This window comes from Callorhinus ursinus, unplaced genomic scaffold (assembly GCF_003265705.2).
Source record: "Callorhinus ursinus isolate GAN/ISIS: 27379988/994484 unplaced genomic scaffold, GSC_fseal_2.0 scaffold38, whole genome shotgun sequence".
In the NCBI taxonomy this organism is placed as follows: domain Eukaryota; kingdom Metazoa; phylum Chordata; class Mammalia; order Carnivora; family Otariidae; genus Callorhinus; species Callorhinus ursinus.
In genome coordinates this window covers 3,154,079-3,175,057 of record NW_027397100.1, presented here as the reverse complement: position 1 = coordinate 3,175,057, position 20,979 = coordinate 3,154,079, and the positions used below count along the sequence as shown (strand labels likewise).

Below are 20,979 nucleotides of genomic sequence, written 5' to 3'. Positions count from 1 at the left end.
CCATCCATCCATCCATCCATCCATCCATCCAACCATCCATCCCAGCTTTTTTTTTTTAAGATTTATTTTTTTATTTGAGAAAGAGAACATGTGCGCATGCAAGTGTGAGTGGGAGGAGGGGCAGAGGGAGAAGGAGAGAGAGAATCTCAAGCAGTCTCCTCACTGACTGTGGAGCCTGATGCGGGGCTTGATCTCACGACCCTGAGATCATGACCTGAACCAAAACCAAGTGTTGGACGCTTAACTGACTGAGCCACCCAGGCACCCCCCTGCCATCCCACCTTCTAAACCTGCTATCCAATCACTGAGTCATCTGTTGATCTACCTACTGGCCCATCTATCCCATTCATTCCTCCAAACCACTTATCTGCCGCACCCACTGATGTATCATCCATATGTCCGTCCATCCATCCATCCATCCATCCATACACCTATCTACCATTCATCCACTCATTTTACCCATTACAACTATTTCCTTCTTTATTCACTATGTCAACCACCAGCCACGTGTGACTTTTGAACACTTGAAGTATGGCTAAATCTAAACTGAGATGTGCTAGAATGTAAAATACACACCAGATTTCAAAGGCAGTACCAAAAAGAAAAAAGACATTAAACCATCTCATTCACAGTTTTTCTGTTGATTACATGTTGCAATCATAATGTGCTAAAAATAATGGGTTAAATAAAATATGTCATTAAAATTAATTTCACCTGTGTATATTTGCTTTTTTAACTGTGGCCACTAGAAAATTTAAAATGACATATGTAGCTTGCATTTGTGACTTGCATTATATTTCTGTTAGACTGCATTGATCTCTACACCCGTCACCCATCCATCTAGCCATTCCTTCACCTGTCCGTCTCATCCTTCACTCCCTCCCTCCTCCCATCCATTCATCCATCCAGTTATCTCATTTGTCCATCCCACAGATATTTAATTTACACCTACTATGAATCAGCGATTCTGCGGGTCGTAGGAATGAGGAAACTGAAGCATAGAGCAGCTAAGGCACTTCTCACAGTGGTGCCCATGGAGCTGGCATTGTCTGATTCTAAGATCAGGGCTCTCACCTTTCACCTTGGCTGCCTATTTGCTAAGTTTCCTTAAAGGTAAAAATGGGATCTAGGTTGGGAGGGCTGTTGGAATAGGGGTCCAGGAGCCCCTTTTGCCAAGGAGACCACATGGCTTGGGGGAGAGACAAACCCTTCAGAAGCCTCTGTGAGAAGGATCTCTGGTGGCCGTCATGAAAGGGTTATCCCCACACATTCGATATTTGCAAAAATGTGGGTTCTTTCAGATTCCAAAACTCATTTCCATGACAAAACTCTTGGGAAGAGAAGATGAAGGTCTGGCTTTTGCAGAACAATCTTCCAGCTGTAATGAGTACTGAAGATGACGATGGGAAAAGGAATTATAATTAGAATATGAAATGGGGAAAATTAATCTATTCCAGTCAGTGGTAAGAGGATGTTCTCCTGGCATTTCACAGAAATTCTTAGGCCCTTGTTTCCCCTGCATCTTACCGCCCCCCCCCCCGATTTTAAAGCATACAGAAGGTTGTGTGGTGTGAAAAAATATTTTTGGCCAAGGGACTGATAAATTGTGAGATATGCGTGGAATTTAAGCTCCTGTGTAGGTCTGGACGTGCTCCTGCCATACATGTTTGTGGGCTCATTTAGGTGAGTTCTGTTTATGTAGCTGCAGAGGAGTGGTCAACCCTTCCTTTCCCTGTGCGTATGCTGTGGGCATTGTGAACCAGTCCCATAAAGGGTCTGTGACATGTGCATACTCAGGCTTGTGCTGTGGATGCCTTTGTATTGGCTTGTGTTACCCATAGGTGTGGTGTGTGTGTGTGACTAAGTGCTGTCATGGTCCCCCACTGGTTTGTGGTGTGTATGTAGTCACCATGCTTGGGCACATTGCATTTGTCATATACATTTGTGTCCACATACACACTCAGCATTCGCTGTGTGGTGGGTACAGATGTGGGCATTTGTGATCTTCGCTGTGCACAAGGAGGAGGAGGAGGGGGCCCTGCTTTGATTTGTGACTTCTCCCCTTGGCTTACAAGTTCTTTCCCCCAGAAAGCAACCTCCCCAAAAGGGCTGAGGAGGTAAGCTCCAGGCCTTAGGACCCTGGGGGCCAAGCCAGGGGAAGCCTGGGACCCTTAGGGTCACCCTCTCTCCCTCCTTCCCCTGGCAAGGGCTCTGTTATGGTGAACAGAGAACAGACCCCTCCTCCCCACCACCACCACCTCGGGGTCATGGCTGCTCAGTAGCCAGGTCCCAAACCCAGTGTGCTCTCAGGACACCGTGTAAGACACCTGGGAGTAACCAATCAGAGGTTGACTCAGGCCTAGCCTTGGGAACCTCTGCCAACTTCTCAGGTCCTCCTCGAAAGCAAGAAGCAAGCTTTACTCCATTACATGGCAGCTTTTCTTGGTTGAATAAATGAGTGAATGAATGAGCCCACTAGAGGCAGTCTCTGGTGACCTCATGTGGTCACACTGGCAGACCCCCTTGTGTCCTCCAGCATACACACACCAAAATTCAGAATTTTCTTTTCTCATATCCCCAGAGCCATCCCCCCGCTGCCCACCGCAGATAATGCCTCCCTCCCTGAACCGCTAACGCATACTTACCAAACACCTATTATGTGCTAGCCCCAGGCTAAGGGTTGGTTCTATAGTGGGGTGCACCAAAGCCTTGATCCCCACTCCTAAGGGGCTTCTGGCCTAGTGGGAGAGACCAAACCAAAGAAGCAGGCAGCCCACTCTGAAGCCCAGCCTGCCTGTAAGTGTGCAATTTTGGGCAGCTGCTAATCCTTTCAATCTGTTTCCTTGGTTTTAAACAGGGAAAATAATAGCTGCTTTGCTGGGTTGCTTTGAGGCTGAAATGAGATCTTTTATGGCAAGCATTTTGCTCAGTGCCAGGTATATTCATTCATTCCCCAGATATTTGCTGAGTGCCTGCTGTGTGCATTGGAGAGAGCAGACAGGGGTCCTTGCTTTTGCAGTGGTTCTGGTCTAGCCAGCAGTTGATCGACGGGCTGTAACAAGGGGTTTGGGGGACATCTTTCCATCTGCTTCTTTGATACATGTTCCTATATTTTTAACCTATACCATACTGTTTGATTACTATTGCCTTATAAAATGTTTCAGAGACCTGACTAACATAAGTCCCCCTCCATTCCTAGTCATTCTTTCTTATAAAACATATAAATTATGTGTGGCTTTTAAAAAGGTTTTACTTTTATCCAAGTAATAAATGGCCACGGTGACACATCAAATAATACCCAGGAGTTTTTGTTGAAAGCTCCCCACCCTGTCCCATTCCTAGTCTCATTTCTGATGCCAGACTGTTCCAGGTGCTGGGGGGGTTGGAAATGACCAGGACACAGTTCTGGCCTCCATGTTGCTCCCACTCTGGGGCAGAAGACAGATGTGAAGATAATCTGTGTTGTAAGAGGGGCAGCCAGAGAAGGTGAGAACATGGCAGCCTCTTGGAGGAGGTGGTTTCTGAGCAGGGCCTTGAAGCATGATGAGCTCCAGGCACAGTGTGGTGGATGGACCCCTGCTTTGGGGGCCAGTGCCCAGACTCTAGGCATGGTGCCACCTTTTCTTTTGTTAATACAGCAGTCACTGAAGGCCTCTGCCCATCCCTGTGCTGGCAAGGTATTTGGGTATAGCCATCAATCCTACTGCCTTGATGGGAAGACTGGCCTAGTAAAAGACAATGTGAATGGTGTCATGCTTGCTTCATTCATTCATTCATTTATTCACTCAGCCAACAAGCAATTATTGATTATCTGCTTTCTGCCAGGCACTATTCTAGGTGTTTGGGAGGCAGAGAGACTGAGATCCCTGACCTCCAGGAGCCTCCGTTTTGACAGGGGAAATCCACTCTAAGCAGTGAACGTGGTAAAATAAGCAAAGGATTTAGAATGCTAGGAGGTAGAAGGGCCTATGGAACAAAGAACAAGGTAGAGCAAGGCAAGGGAATCGGGAAGGGTGGTGGGGGTGGACCCGCAGAAGGGGTGGGCTGGCATCCGAGCCTCTCTGTGTGAAGAGGTTCTGGATGAACAGACATCTTGTGCATGATCATGGGAGAGTGGATTTTTACAACCTCCGTGAGGGTGTTTGGTGATGCCTATCAAAATTACAAATGCACGCCCGTCTGGACCCAGCGATTATACAAACTAATCCTACAGATAAACTCACACCCAGGTGAAATGATGGACGTACAAAAATGTTCACGAGAGCAGTGCTGGAATAGGGAAAAGACTAGAAACAACTCAATTGCCCATGAACTCAACTAGTTTAAATATATCTGTTACATCCACACTGTGGAATACCAGGTACCGGAAGACAGAATTATGTTCTGATATAAAATACTTCCCGAGATGTGTTGCTAGGAGAAAAATGAGGTGCAAAACAGGGTGTATAGTATGTTGTCATTTATGTGAAAGAGACGACTATAAAATGTATATATGTGGACCGTCTCTGAAAGGATATAAAGGAAGCCGGTAGACTCAGTGGTTGCCTCTGGAGAGAAGCAATGGATGGCGGGGAGGTGGGGTGGGAAGGAGAATTTTCACTCTGTTGCTTTTTGTGCTTTGGAAATTTTGAATCATGTGAAGATAAACTAATAAAAAAAATTAAGTTTTCAATTAAAATGGCCGGCTGCCACTGGGGCTTCACCCAGATCCCTTTACTAGCCTCTACAGCCAGCTCCCATCTGCTAGGACCACTGGCTGCAGATGGCACACAGTTGGCACAGTTCTCTGGGGAACTGTCCCTGGCCGGATGGGGGCCACCCTGCTCAGAAGGTTATGCCTCCCCTTGTCCCCTAAGGGCAGCCTGCAGCCAGTGACTGACTGAACTCCATGGGGCAATTCATGCCCCATGGCTCCTCATGGGACCAGGCTGCAGCGGGTCTCCAGCTGAGATCACATCTTCGCTTAGCTACTCCTGCTGCCCTGTTCTGCTTCCCTTCCTCCGTTACAGATTTTCCTAAAGAGCGCTGTTTAAAAATCACATGCATTTGAAAATCCTGGTCTCACACTCTGCATTTAGGGAACCTGATCGAAAACACCTGCCTCAAGGGAAGAAAACTTACTGGAAATGAGCTGAGTGCTCTACGTGTTTTGGTACAATACCCCATGGAGATGGGACCACCGTCATTATCCTCATTCAACTGATGAGGAACCTCAGAAATTCAGACACCAGCTCAAGAATACACATCATGGAAAAAAGCCAGCGACCCCAAAGCCCACATTTCTCCCATAACACCTGCTTCCTACTGCAGGGAGATCTTCCTGTATCCAGACTGACAGCTTATCAGAACACAGGATTGTGTGTCTGTGCATGGTTTCTACCACAGCCCTCCCTGCCTGTGGCCAGAGGTGGCCCAAGGGGCAAATGTGAGGGGGCCAAGCTTCTTAGGATGGTAAGACCTGGAGGGCATGTCTGGGGCAGGTGTCCCGATCCCAGGGCTCTGAAGATCTCAGCCTCCCTCCATCATGTGGAATTCTAGCTCTAGCTGATAGTCTGATGGCCTTTTGGCCAGGAGAGATCTTTGCATGCTTCCAGGGTTGGGGAGCCCGGTATCTGACAAGGACCATCTGCCACATCTATGGACAAGGCATAAAGGGCAGGAAGGTTTTCCTTTCCTTGCCCTGTGATTAATGGTGCTAATCCAAGCCCACAGGGGCCACAGGACAGGGGCTGCTCTGTTCACCCTAGAGAGAATCCTGCTGAAGTTGGATTTGGGCATCTTGGGCTCGAGCTTTGCTTCTCCGGGCCCCACAGACTTTTCCGCTCAGTGCGTTCAGTCTCCTGACCTCCTCGGGCATCTCCTGGGGCCTTCTTGAAAACACCTTACTCAGACCCGCTTCTCTCTCTTTCTCTGTTCTAGTTTGATGGTGACAGTGCCTACGTGGGGATGAGTGACGGGAACCCAGAGCTGCTATCGACCAGCCAGGTGGGTGCTCCGTCCTCCCTGTGGGGGGTCCAGCCTGGAGCTGGCTGGAGCTGAGCTGCTTCAAGGTGGTGCTGGGATGGTGCAGAGCAGTGGGCAGGGCCCACTACTATCCTCTCTCACAAGGATCAAGAATATCAAATAGTCCCTTGAAAGTGACAGTCCAACTGGGACCACAGTGTTTTCTGTAAAGCACCTACCTGGCTACAGTTGGCTGAAAATGGGCACCATTGAAAACTTGGTAAAACTGCAAATGTGTTGCCCACATTTCCCATGTGCAGAGGACAAATTTTCAGCAGCAGTGAGTAGAGGTGTCACAAGCTCCCTGGTACTCTCTGCCTCTTGCCATCACATAGCACCCATGGGATCTACACTGGCACAGAGGCATACATGCCCGTGCAAAGGCATGCAGAGTTCTCCTGCCCATCTAGAGTTGTCTAGTACCCCTGCAGAGGATTGTGAATGTGGCATACGGGGAGGAGAGCAGAGGCTTCCTGTGCGGTCCTCCCTGAGAAGAAGACTGGATCATCCCTGGGCAAGACTATCCCGGTCCCTAGCCCTCTGGGAGTCCCTGATGCCAGCTAGAATCTGAATTTCCACTGAGAGCCTGGTCTCCAAAAGTTAAGTTTTCTTTCAGCTGGGAGCATCCTCACTGCAGATTGGAATGCTGGGGAGGGTCCTCACTGCAGGCCGGGATGCTGGGGAGGGTCCTCGCTGCAGGCTGGGACGCTGGGGAGGGTCCTCACTGCAGACTGTGGCAACCTGGAGGACGGTTCCTTAAGGCAGGGGTGCCTGCAGGGTGGCAGTAGCTCAAGGTGCAGAGGAACTTGGGGAGCTGGAAGACAAGCCCGTCCCTGGAGCTGACCTCCATCCTCTGTCTGTGCAGTCATGATGGTTGTGGCAGTCCAGATTGGGTTGCTGGGCCCACATTTTCCAGCTCGGGAATCAGAACGCTATTAATTCACAAACACTTAAGTGCCCTTCTATGTGACAAATCCAGTGGTGGACATAGATGAATAAGACGTGGGCCTGTGGCCCGCTTAGGGCGCACTGCCAACGAGGGCAGATCCTGTACTCTCAGTGCAGTGCGCAGGCTCCGCTGCGGGGTGCTGCACCCCCCTCCCCTGCTGCTGCAGGGGTGCTCGTGCTGGGGCCCTCATGCCGCCCACGCCCCTTTGCTGGCCTGTGACCATGTGAGCATCACGATGCTGCTACAAAGCTACCTTTCTATGGCACTGACTCGTGCCAGCCCGAAAGGCACTCTGGTGGGCAAGACTCCAGGTCCTGGAAATGCTCATTTTGGAAGAGACCACTGAAGTCGTTAAACTGTCCTTAATCAGCTTGGACATGTGGTGTCTCACAAGACCAGAGCTTCCTCCCGAGCATCTCATCTGAGCTCTTTCAGTGTTTAAAGTGCATTTTGTTAACGTGCTGAGCCTGGCTCTCAGAACCGTGGCAGGTGGAGTCGGCGTGGCTCAAACCGTGATGGAGAGTGTGGCCACCATACTCCAGGGAGAAGGGAGGGTGGGGCTTGTGGGGCTCCGTGTCTGCCCACAGTCCTTTGCAGAGGAGATGCAGGGCAAATAAGCGTCCCCACAGGCTGTTGGCCGCAGCGCCCTCACCTGCCTACCCAGCACATCCCCACAGTTGTAAAGCCTTTTCCTCAGTGGTTATTTCAGCTGATCTTCACCAGTCTTGAGAATTAGTAGGTTGCCACTAATCCCGTTTTATAGATGAGAAAACTGAAGCTGGAGGGTGTTGAGTGGCTCATCCAGGCAGGGGAACAGCTGGGGCTCAGAGCTCCACACATTACTTTGCTCCGTTCCCACCTCAGACCTGCCCCCACTTCAGCCAAGTGTTCCTTTGTCAGAGAGCTGTTGGTGACCCTGAAATCCAAATTAGGTCCCCTCCCCTTGATTCTCTCTCGTGCCACCGTATCCTTTTAATTCATGGCATTTGTCACTGTTTGGGGTTGCCTGCTTATCTGTGTGAAGACTTGGTTAGCATGTGATTTCCACACTAGAGCAGGATCTGGTCCCTCATTCGCTATTGTGTCTCCCAGTGTGTTACAAAGCCTGGCATGTGAAAGGCACTCAGGAAAGACTTGCGTAATGGGTCATGTGGCCCCTTCTCTTCTCTGGACTTCATTTTCCTGGCAGGGAAATGGGGCAGTTGGATTCCCCAAGGGTCCCTTCAAGTCTCTTGTGCTGTCACTCAGAGAGTCTCCCTAACTTAGCACTTTATAAAGAAAACATCAGGATTCCCTGAGATTGACCAGGTGTGAGCCAACCTGGATGGGAACAGATTTAGCAATTACAATCTAGACTTCTTAACAAGGTACCAGTTGATTTTTGTTGCATAAGAAGCATGTCAGGGGGCTCCTGGGTGGATCAGTTGGTTGGGCGCTAGACTCTTGATTTGGGCTTGGGTCATGATCTCAGGGTCATGAGTCGAGCCCTGCATCAGGCTTTGCACCCAGCACGGAGTCTGCTTGAGATTCTCTCTCTCCCTCTCCCTCTGCCCCAATCATGCTCTCTCTGTCTTAAATAAATAAATAAATAAATAAATAAATAAATAAATAAATAAAATCAATCTTAAAAAAATAAAAAACCCAAGCAAGTCAAAACTTAGTGTCTTAAAACAACAAGTATTTACATGGTTCAAAACTCCACGGGTTGGCGGTTTGGTTGAGTTCAGCTGGGTGGCTCTTCTGGCCATAGCTAGGACCTCTGTAAGTGGCCACTGTAACCTGCCAGGTCAGCTGTGGCCTGGTTGGTATGGGGACTCGCTTCTCTCCAAACAGTCTCTTGTCCCCCAATAGGCTAGCCTGAGGTTGTTCACATGGTGGGAAAAGGGTTCCCAGGACAGCAACAGCAGAAGTTGCAAGACCTGTTGAGGTAGGCTTAGAACTGGCACATGAGTACTTCCAGCACATTCTGTCACTCAAAGCAAGTCAGAGAGCCAGTCTGGATTCAAGGAATGGGGAAGTAGACCCTGTTGTTGGGAGGAGCTGCAAAGTATTGTGGTCTTTTAACAAACCCACGGGAATGTGGGATGTTGTTCATGCTGATTTTTGTTGAAGAATAACAGACGTGTCTAGGACATGCAGCCCCTAGTGGCTTGGTGGGGCTCCAGGATCCCTACTTCTTGTTTTTTTTTTTTTCTACTTTTTTATCGTTATGTTAATCACCATATATTACATCATTAGTTTTTGATGTAGTGTTCCATGATTCATTGTTTGTGCATAACACCCAGTGCTCCATGCAGAACGTGCCCCCTTGAATACCCATCACCAGGCTAACCCATCCCCCCACCCCCCTCCCCTCTAGAACCCTCAGTTTGTTTTTCAGAGTCCATCGTCCCTCATGGTTCGTCTCCCCCTCTGACTTACTCCCCCTCATTCTTCCCCTCCTGCTATCTTCTTCTTTTTCTTTTTCGTAACATATGTTGCATTATTTGTTTCAGAAGTACAGATCTGTGATTCAACAGTCTTGCACAATTCACAGCGCTTACCATAGCACATACCCTACCCAATGTCTATCACCCAGCCACCCCATCCCTCCCACCCCCCACCACTCCAGCAACCCCCAGTTTGTTTCCTGAGATTAAGAATTCCTCATATCAGTGAGGTCATATGATACCTGTCTTTCTCTGATTGACTTATTTCACTCAGCATAACACCCTCCAGTTCCATCCACGTCGTTGCAAATGGCAAGATCTCATTCCTTTGGATGGCTGCATAATATTCCATTGTGTATATATACCACTTCTTCTTTATCCATTCATCTGCCGATGGACATCTTGGCTCTTTCCACAGTTTGGCTCTTGTGGACATTGCTGCTATAAACATTGGGGTGCACGTACCCCTTCGCAGGATCCCTGCTTCTTAATGTTTTCTTCCAGTCTTTTCCCTGAAGTGCTTGCCTGAACCCCCTTCCCCGCCCCACTCTACACACACATGCACATTAACGCCCTGTCATGATGTGCTGCCCCACCAACCACAGGGATTGTATTTTCCCAGTTCCTGGGGGGCTGACATAAACATCTGGGCAAAATGATGGTCTCCTTGCCAACAGAGGATTCAGAGTACAAACACTCTCTATATTTTTTTTTTTTAAGTAGGCTCCTTGCCTAGCGTGGAGCCCAATATAGGGCTTGAACTTATGACCCTGAGATCAAGACCTGAGCTGAAACCAAGAGTCAGACACTTAATTGAGCCACCCAGATGCCCGCAGAGTACAGTCTAAATGGCATAAAATGCATTTTATAAATACAGTTAAATATGAGATTCACCTATTGAACAAATGGGCACCTATTATGTGCAAAGCTCTCGATGTAAGTGGGAAGCCATTTCTGGAAGATGTTTGCTTCCAGAACATACCATTTCATCGTATTAAAAACCTGCTCTTGGGCGCCTCGGTGGCTCAGATGGTTAAGCGACTGCCTTGGGCTCAGGTCATGATCCTGGAGTCCCGGGATCGAGTCCCGCCTCGGGCTCCCTGCTCAGCGGGAGTCTGCTTCTCCCTCTGACCCACTTCCCTCTCGTGCTCTCTATCTCTCATTCTTTCCCTCTCAAATAAATAAATAAAATCTTTAAAAAAAAAAAAACAACCTGATCTTTAATGTAATCTTCTCCTGAAACACCATCTTCTTTATCTAGAAACTTCAGTGGAGACACAGGTTCCTATGGGATATATACCAGCCAACTGTGCCCCCTGTTAAAAACTTTCAAACCAGCTCTTATGGGCTTGCAGTTTCTTTTGCAAATGCATGCTTTATTGTTTGGTTTTTACAAGTTTCCATAAGATTCCTGCCTGGCTGCCTTAGCTTTCACACAGAATCCCCTTTCCCCCTCCCTGGACCTTGTGTTTCTTTTGCACCAGACTTGTGTGGGTGGTCCAAAACTGAGATGCAGTTCTCAGACATGGCTTCTGGCCCATCAGCAGCTTCTGGGAGGGGAGGGCCTTGTAGAGATAAGCTCTTCCCCCTGTTGAGAACAGACCCTGGCCAGGAGCTACAAGGATAATATTTCCTGGTTATGTGACCCGGGGAAGAGTCTCCTTCTTGCTGGGATGGGGCTGAAGAGGAAAGGAACGAGGCCGTGGGCTCAGCAGACTTGGATTCAAATCCAGCTCTTGCACATCCCATCCAGACGCGCACTCTAACCCCGTGCAAGTTGTGTCAGCTTTCTGTCAGATGGGAGGAGTAACGTCTGCTGCCCAGAGTATGACGAGTAACCATAGGTGAGTGGTGTGGATTCCCGTCACCAGGCCAGGGCACCCGTCCTCCAGCTGTTGTGAGTGCTGGCTGCTAACGACTCACAGCTGCCCCTTCTCTGGAGAACTGGCCTCTGCCAAATGAGAACCATGAATGGGGAGGGGTGTGGGGGATGGTCCAGAAGGCCAGGTGGGCATCTTGTCTCAAGCGGGCAGCAGTTCTGCAAATCTCCACGGAGCTCCAGCTGACGCGGCATCCTTGCTCAGCTCCTTCCCCTGCCCTGTCCTGTTGCCTGTCCTTCCCTTCTGAGTCACTTCTCAAGGGGAATGCCAGTGTCATAGGAATCCCCATCTCAGGCTCTACCTCACGAAAGTGTAAACTAAGATACTGTATAAACCACCAGCACTCCATAAAACTAGCTGGGACTTATTTCCATATTTTTCTTATCATAAATAATGCTTTGGTTACACCGATGACTGACTCTCTGGTCACCTCTTGTGCTCATTTATAGTTCTGTGCCTTTGTATGCACTGTTCCTTCTGATAGGAATCCCCTAACTATTTTCACCCAACAAATGCCCATTTGTCCCTTCAGGGGCAGTGCAGATGTCACCTCCTCAGTTTATCCTTCCTGGCTGTAGGTAGAATGTTCCACTCTCATAGCTGTAAATACGCCTTCTGCTGAAGATTTCTGACTTTGTCCTAAGGATTATTGAAAGGTGTGTGTGTGTGTGTGTGTGTGTGTGATAGAGCGAGAGGGAGGGAGCGAGGGAGGGAGAGAACTGGCATATGACTACTTCCATCACATTCTATTAGTCAAAGCAAGTCACTAGGCTTTGTCAGTGAGAAAGAGAGAGATTGAGATTGAGTAACATGATCAAATAGTACAGTTTTAAAAGCTCTCAAGGGCAAGAGCAGATACAGACAGACAACACAGGAGGGTAAGTGAAGGTTGGTATTGTCCTCTATTGTGGTAGAGGCAGAGGAGATGGAAAGAAGTGGATGGATCTCAGATGTGTTTTGGAAATAAAGTTGGTAGATCTTGATGTTGGATAGATCTAGGGTGAGAGAGAAATTAAGGAGTAAAGGATGACGCCCAGGCTTCCAGCATAGCCCATTCTCTCCAGCATGGTGGTATCAGTTTTCTGAGTTGGGGAAGGCCTGGGGAAGTGCAGGCTTGATGAGGTCAGCCTTGGACACATTACATTTGAGATGCTCATCCAAGTGGAGATGTCCAAGTAGGGAGATGGCTATACAAGTCTGGAACTCATTGGGGAAGTCAACTTAGAAGTTCTTAACCCATGCTATTAAAACCGTGCGAGGAGGAAATTTGCGAAGACAGAAAGAACAGTGAGAAGAAGACCAAGGAGTCTTAAATGTGGAGCTGCAATGTCTGGAAGCAAAGTGGAAGAGGAGAAGACCATGAAATAGGTTGAGAAGCAGTGACTAGAGAGGTAGGAGGAGAACATGGAGTCTTAGATGGAGGTAAGGGATCTGGGGGAAAATGATGTTGGAGCCACAGCTTCTTCCTTGTCAAAGGATAACTTTTAAATAAATCAAAGATTTATATGTACTCATGGGAACGATAAAGGCACCAGGAAAAAAAAAAAAAACTTTAAGGTATATTTTACAGGGGCGCCTGGGTGGCTCAGTCGGTTAAGCGGCTGCCTTCGGCTCAGGTCATAATCCCAGGGTCCTGGGATCGAGCCCCGCATCGGGCTCCCTGCTCAGTGGGGAGCCTGCTTCTGCCTCTGCCTCTGCCTGCCTCTCTGCCTACTTGTTCTCTCTCTGTATCTCTCTGCCAAATAAATAAAAAAAATCTTTAAAAAAAAGGTATACTTTACAGCTTTAGAGTGGGAAAGATATTTCTATGACTCAAAGTCTTAGAAGAAAAGACTTAAAATTTGACCACAAATAAAAAAGAAAAACAACTTTTGTATGGCTAAAACAGCATAAGCAAAGTCAAAAGACAAATGAGTAATTGGGCCAAATTATTTTCAACTCATAATATTAATCTCCCAAATATATAAAGAGTTCCCAGAAATCAGTTCAAAACCCTGGTAGGAAAACAGGTGGGCGACATGAACCAATAGTTTCCAGTACAGGAAATGCAAATGGATTTTAAGTTTGTGAAAAGATGCTAAAATCAGTTCCTACAAGAAACAAAACTACCGTTTTCACCTCTTAGATTGACAAAAATGCAAAGGTTTGATAGTAGACTCTGTTGGAGTCCCTGTGGGGAAATAGGCATTTTTGTACATTGCTTGAAGGCGGAGTAAGTTGGTGCAACCCCTATGGAGAGCAAATTGGCAACATCTATCAAAATTACAAACTCATTGACCTTTAACCCAGCAATTTCCCTTTTGGAAACATATCCTACAGATATATTTGCTCACATGAGAAATGAGAAATGAGTTATCTTCAAGATCACTCATTTTGGTATTGGCATAATGGCAAAGAATTGGCAACAAGCCAAATATGCAACAATGTGGGACTAGTTAAATAAATTATGTACATTTATCAAGTGGAATACTGTGTTGCTTGTAAAGAAAGAATGAAGAAACTGGAGAGAAACAGAAGTTCTTTAGCTACATTGTTTATTGAAAAAAGGAGGGTGGTTAACAAGTAAGTATAGTATCTTACCATTTGTGAAAAAAGCTAGGGAGACTGTTTCTTTCTAGGTGCTTGTATTTGATTAAAGCAACTCTGGGAGGATATACAGGAACTAATAACAGTGGCTTTGTACATTGTGTGTGTACATATATGTGCGTGTGCATGTTTGCGTGTGTGTGTGTGTGTGTGTGTGTTATGGAAACTGGGCAGGTAGACAGGGATGGAAAAGAGACTTCTCATTGTACCTTTTTATGTTTTAGGGGTTTTAAACTATAGGGATTTATTATAACTTCAAAAAGTTGACTAAAATGTACACAAGAAGGAGAGGGTCAGAGGCTCCTGACGGATTGGTTGGGATAAAAATTGAAATGTGTCCAATAGTTTTAAGAAACAGAAAGTCATTCTGGATCCCAGAAAAAGTGGCTTTGGTGGGGAGTGGACTTTGTGCAGGTCTTGGGGTGGATCCAGAAGGGAGTGTGCGGTAAGGTAGACAACTTGTGACTTGTGTGTGAAGTCTGGCTGTGCAGGACAAGGGCCAGGGCCATAGCTCAATGAGATGGGGACTCCAAAGGAGGGATTTTTTTTTTTTTTTTAAGACGAGAGAATCTTTAGGATGTTTAGTTGTCGATGGAAGGCATCCGAGAGAGAGGATAAAGCATGGGGTTCAGGAGAGGGAAGGGTTAAATGATGGTTTAAGGTTTGGGAGGGGTTGGGTCCTGTCCAGAGATGGAAGCTCTGGCCTTAGCCAGGAGTGGGGACACAGGGGGAAAGGAGTGTGTCACTGTAGATTGTGCCCCGGGAGCAGAGGGCATCTGCACCTGAAAGCATCTGTCTTCTCCGAGGGTTGGTGGGCAGGTCACCTGCTGAGTCAGGGCACCAGAGGTCTGATGGGTGGAGAAGGTCTGGGATATTTGTGTGGCCTGTGGGAGACTGAGCTCTTGGTGCAGGTGCTATGGGGGCAGACGGTTGGATGAATCCACGGTAAGGATTTGCCAGGCAGGTGTACCAGAAGGACGCTCAAGCTTTCTTGTGCAAAAGAGAGACTGAAATGAAGAACCAGGGAATCTAAGCTGGGTAAGGAGAGAAAAGAGGGGGACCAGGCCCTGAGAGTCCCCAAGTGGGTGCTGGGCAGTGAGGACACATTAGTCATGGAGTTGGAAGTGGGTGGTGATTCTGCGAGAAGCAGCTGTGGGCACTGATGGGGTCCTGGGTGCATCCGGAGAGTGGGCAGCTGACACAGTGCTGCAGAGCCCAGCATCAGCATGGTGGCTAAGTTGTAGAGACCCAGAATGATGCTGAGGTGGGGTGGATGGGAAGCCAGAGCCCAGAGCCAAAGGCTGCGAGCATGGAGGGGTAGGGGGACAAGCACGTGGGGCCAGATGCTGATGGAGCTGAGTAAGGTGCAGTGGGATTTGTAGGAAAAACGGACAGTGGTCTAGGTGGGACAGCGGAGAGGCAGGAGGATGTCAAGCCTGCCTTCCATCATGAGATATGTGAACAGTGGGGGAATGCGCAGCTCATCCACAGAGGAGACAGGAAGTGAATGGGAGGCATGTTCTAAGGAGCTCTGGGGAAATAGGGACTTTTTTCTTCTTAGAGTAGGAATCCCAGTGGGACCAGGGGCTATTTGCGAGGGGAGAGGTTCAGGGGGCTCACATTTGAGGTGCTCCTTGGGGAGGAGCCGAGGGCCTACAGAGCATGGTCAGCACCACCAACTAGGAGCCCTGCCAGGTGTGAGCAGGGTCCAGTGTTTTTGCGTCCCTTGCTAATGTAGCAGCAGAACGTGTGCTGGACTGGAGTGATAATCATAAAGGCCAAGGTTCCCATACTACACAATTCCCTCTCAGGGCCTCACACCACACCTGGCATGCACAGGCATGCAAGGACTTGGAGTTAAGCAGATTATTGCTGTGGGGTCTGCACACCACTGAGTGTGCAGCGACCTTCCTTCATAGATCCCCAGGGATGCCTGGTCTATTTCTCTTTCCATTGGTTCAAGCATTGTCCTAGGGTGTGTGGATGGTATAACCAGGAACCCAGAAGCCCAGAGCTGGTCAGAGTCACACCTGCAGTTCCTGGGCACTGTCTTCGCGCCTTGAAGATGCAGCCTCCTTCCAGCAAGGGACCGTGTAGGATGCCCAGAGTGGGGAAAAGCCCAGAGTTCTGTGTTCCAGGTTCTGTCTGCTCCATTTCCTTCACCTGGGTTGGTATCTATCCCAGCCTATTCCTCATGTGAATTATGAGGGTAGATGATCTGTTGGATTTTCCCAGCCCAGATACTGATGATAATGGACATCCACAGTGCACTTCCTTGGGCTCCGACACTGGAGCTAAATGTTTCCCATGAACCCTATCAGGTAAGTACTGTTGTTGTTCCATCTTACAGATGAGAAAACTGCAAAGCAGAGAGAGAGAGAGATGGTTGAGTCTTTATGAAACAAACAAACGGTGCACTGGGGATAAATGCATAAACAGTTAAATGCACCGGGAGACCGGAGGCCCTCCTGTCCTTGCTGCAACCAAAGATTCTGGGCTTAGTAACTCTGGCCTCTGAGTCTGTGTACATCGCAAAGGGCAGGGACGACATGGCTTTTATTGCTTTAATTAAAACCTGGGTGAAGAGCTCGCGATTCATATTAAAATGAAATTGTGTTTCGCTGGCCGTGGTGCCTGGAAGGGAATGGCAGTGATTACTGCTAAGATTACCAACAATCAAAGAGAAAAGGCCTTTTGCAAGCATTTCCTATTAAAGCCACAAACATCACACTTTAAAAATAATTATGGTTGTGTTATCCGAACATGATTCATGAATTCTGAATAAATATGAGGGAGCCTTGAAGGAAACTGTTTCAAGACCATAGATTCTGTTCAAATCTGATGATATTTAATATCATCTCACAGCTGGAGAATAAAATGCAAGGAGGGAAAAAAAAACCCATCCTATGTGTATGGAGAGAATTGAGTATATGTCAGACGGAACTAATGAGCTTTCCTTCATCAGTCCTACACACGTGCTTAGAAAAATGGACGATCTCTCTTGTTTTCATTGAGAGAAAACTGCCGAGAAGGAGTTGGTACTTACACCTCACAGATCTTCATTTTGCATTCCGGTGGCTAAAAATATATTCACTTTAAAGCTCTACGTTCCTGGCTGTGAGCTGTTTAAATGTTCAAGGGCGCAGGCATGGAGGTGTTGGGGGGATGGATTTGGGGGTGGGGGATCCTGGTCGGCGTTAGCTCCACCTCCCCTGTGGTAAAGATCTTTTCCATACAATGCAGCGAATGTTTACGGCATATAGTTTTGTTTCCTTCCAGCTATTATGAGAGAAATTGAATCCCTGGAAACGTTCCCTCTCTCCAAATGGGATGGAAACAATGAAGATGATGCAGGAAGTTTATGGGTTGGGGGAGGGGACAGCAGTGGGTTGGAAATGTAATTGCAAGGATTTTCTTTACAACAGTACCCTTCTCCCACTCTCAGCCACCTTGAACTCAGCATATTCGACAGCGCCTGGGTCTTTGCTGGGGAGTGTGGGAGAGCCGTCCGCTTTAACACATTTGCTCATTGCTACATGAAAGGTAGCATCAAGAAGTAGAAATGAAGCCAGATGTGGGACCTTTCCAAAATGGTGCTGGGTCCTTAGCTTTTGGAGGGTTGTGAGCCTGGGTCTGGCCCTTTTCAGCCTCCTTCACCATGTACCCTTAGGTAGGTCATTTGCCTTCTCTGAGCCCTGTGTATTTTTTGGGTTTTTTTTTTGCATCTGTGAGTGGGGGCTGAATCGGTGTCTCTGAGAGACCTTCTGGGTTATAATCTGTGGCCAAGGGGTTGGTTTCATTCCCTACCCCCACCCCCCACCCTGCCTGAGTCTCTAGGAAAGACAGTAGTCTGTCCAACATGCCAGAGACTCATCTCCCCCACATAGCTGAGTTGCCCGCAGTGCTGAGGGGGCCTTAGAGGTCAGTGGCTCTGAGTGAGGTTCTAGCCCACCACTGGTGACAGTAAAGAGATGCCAGTGATCGGTTGGGTAATAAGGGTAATGGCATGAGAAGACAGACCTGGGCTCAAATTATGGTCTTTGGGTTTTTTTTTTTTTTAAGATTTATTTATTTATTTGAGAGAGAGAGAGTGCACACACACTCTGGATGGGGGGGGCGAAGGAGAGGGAGAGAGAGTCTTTTTTTTTTCTTTTTACTATTTTTTTTATTATGTTATGTTAATCCCCATACATTACATCAGTAGTTTTTGATGTAGTGTTCCATGATTCATTGTTTGCATATAACACCCAGTGCTCCACACAGAACGTGCCCTCTTCAATACCCATCACCGGGCTAACCCATCCCCCCACCCCCTCCCCTCTAGAACCCTCAGTTTGTTTTTCAGAGTCCATCGTCTCTCATGGTTCGTCTCGAGGGAGGGAGAGTCTTAAACAGACTCCTCGCTGAGTGTGGAGCCTGACATGGGGCTCAATCTTACAACCCTGAGTTCACTACCTGAGCTGAAACCCGAGTCAGATGCTTAGGCGACTGTGCCAGCCAGGTGCCCCTCAAATTATGGTCTCTGTATATCATGACTGGGTGACCTTGGACAAGTGAGCAAGCTTTCCCAAACCTCAGTTTTGTCTTTAAAAGTTCCTCAAAGTGATGCAGGGAGAAGTAAATAAGATGCATTTATATCCTAAGTTTTGGTACATGGCAAATGGCAAAGTTACGTGAGGTGCTATTAAAGTATACATTTTACAGATGAAAAAACTGATTTTCAGGAAAATAAAACAACTTGCCCAAGGTCATCCACCCAGGACGTGATGGGCACAGGAGTCAATGAGGCATCAGAAATACCAGCAAAGGGAGGCCAGTCAGCTATTTTTTTAAAAAGGTTTTGGGTGCCTGGTGGCTCAGTTGGTTAAGTGACTGCCTTCGGTTCAGGTCATGATCCTGGAGTCCTGGGATTGAGTCCCACATTGGACTCTCCCTGCTCTGCAGGGAGCCTGCTTCTGATTCTCTCTCCCTCTGCCTCAGGCAGAGGGAGAGAGAATCTGAAGCAGACTCCTCGCTGAGCATGGAGCCTGACACGGGGCTCGATCTCACAACCAGGAGATCATGACCTGAGCCAAAACCAAGAGTCCAAAGCTTGACCGACTGAGCCAGCCAGGCGCCCCAGCAGTCAGCTGTTTTATCTGATGCAAATCAAATTGTGTGAAGGATTGGAATTGAAAAGATGATATTGGAACTATCTTGTTTTTAAAATGTGCCAAGAAATGTTCCCCCTCAAATAACAAAAATAGTAGAAAATGCCTCCTGCCAATTTCCAGCTCGCTGAAGATGGGCAACCCCTTCCCAGCCCCCTCCACTAGACGGACCTCCAGCCCAGTGCTCCGGCAAACAGTGGGGGCTGTCAGGCCTCCTTCCTTCACACTAACATTAAAAGGCCTTCATGGGGGCGCCTGGGTGGCTCAGTTGGTTAAGCGACTGCCTTCGGCTCAGGTCATGATCCTGGAGTCCCGGGATCGAGTCCTGCATCGGGCTCCCTGCTCAGCGGGGAGTCTGCCTCTCCCTCTGACCCTCTTCCCTCTCGTGCTCTCTCTCATTCTCTCTCTCAAATAAATAAATAAAATCTTTTAAAAAAAATAAATAAAAGGCCTTCATGGGGCCCAGACAGCCCATTTCTCTGTCTCTCAGATACTCAGAGCCCATGGCTCTGGTGGGGAACAGAAGTCCAGGCGTGAGGTGGTCGCCCCTGCCGGGCCTGCCAGCCCCTGGGAGAGTGTGAAGCACAAGCGCCTGGGTGGGAGTGAGTGGCAGGTCGGTGGTCCGTGGGACCCCTACCTACTTCTGCCTTGTTCTTGCTATACGACCCTGACCCAATTACTCACCCTCTCCTGGCGGCGCTTTCTACCTCTGTCAAATGGGACTATTATTACCTTCCTGGCAGTTTAAGCCAGAAATAGGTGTAGCTTCGTTAAGTAGTTTAGTGTAGTTAGACTAGTTAAGTGGGTATAAGCTAGTTGAGAGGACTGGTTAAGTGGTTTTGAGGTAACCAACTTGGCCAGGGCTGATTATGATAGGCGCTTGGTAAAGTTTTTGTTGTTGTTGTTTTTAGAATTTACAGTTTGGAGAAGAAAAGCAAAACAGTGAAGGAGCTAGGAGAATGTTCTATAGCTCTGTTACGTGAATGCTTGTTATGTAGACTGGTGTGGAATGAATAAGATGAGGTTTGTGCTTCAGGTAAACAGAAACAGAAATCTCACCGCAGGCCAGCACCGCGGGCCCCCACGATGCACCTATTTGCCTGGTGGCACAGTCTGAACCACCACCCAGGGCCACTGAGCTGTTGGGAGGGTGGTTCACAGGAGCCTGGGGTAGCTGGGGTACATGGCCTCAAGTGGAGCTGGGTCAGGCTGGGCGAGGACGGGGAGGTGGGCCACGTGAACGACTGTTGGCTTTGGAGATGGGGAAGGAGGGCCTTGGGGAAGTCTGCCTTTGCTTTGTGAGGTGGGATGGTCTTTGGAAGTCCCCTTGAGGAAACCTTAGAGTTCTCTGTAACAGCACAGGCCTTGGAAGCCGATCCGGGCTACTTTTGGCTGTTTACCGGGCTAGGGTGGCCCTCAGGGATGGGTGGCTTGTGGCTAGAGGTGGTGCCTGTGTGCGACATAAATGGGCAGCTCTAAGCTTGCTGCTGGCCTTCATAAACAATCACCAGAGACAGCAATGCGAGCCGGATGGCAGAAGGGATGAAGAGGCATTTTGAAATTTGTTAAATACTTCCCCCATGCCACCAAATGTAGAAAATGGGAAAGACAGGAAATACCAAGTTAGCCAGAATGTGGAGGAACCAACTTAGCCAGAATGTCTTCATATGTTGTTGTGTAAATTGGCACAGCCACTTTGGAAAACCATTTCTTGGCATCTAAAGCTCTGTGACCCTGCCATCCAGCTACTAGGTGTTCACTCAACAGAAATGCATTCATCTGTTCACCAAAAGACACCTGTAAGAATGTTCATAGTGGCCCTTTTCATAAACACACAAAACTGGAAGCAATCCAAATGCCCATCCACAGTAGACCGATGAACGATGGCAGGATATTCTGACACCATGGAATAGTATGCAGCAACAAGAAGGAGCAGTTTATCACTGCAGGTGGTAATACCGACGAATCTCACAAACCCCAGG

The 20,979-nt window shown here is 48.1% G+C and overlaps 1 protein-coding gene across 7 annotated transcripts in view; it reads left to right on the top strand.

Annotated features, from left to right (window-relative positions):
* Window positions 1–20,979, top strand: part of TOX2 (TOX high mobility group box family member 2) — a 133,255-nt gene that overhangs the window by 45,748 nt on the left and 66,528 nt on the right. For 6 of the 7 annotated variants that reach the window (XM_025875659.2, XM_073880389.1, XM_025875657.2 and 3 more), the window contains exon 2: window positions 5,920–5,985. The exons of the other annotated variant lie outside the window; for it this stretch is intronic. In XM_025875659.2, coding sequence (XP_025731444.1) covers window positions 5,920–5,985 — 66 coding nt within the window. The remainder of the gene's footprint in view (window positions 1–5,919; window positions 5,986–20,979) is intronic. 7 annotated transcript variants of the gene reach the window in all.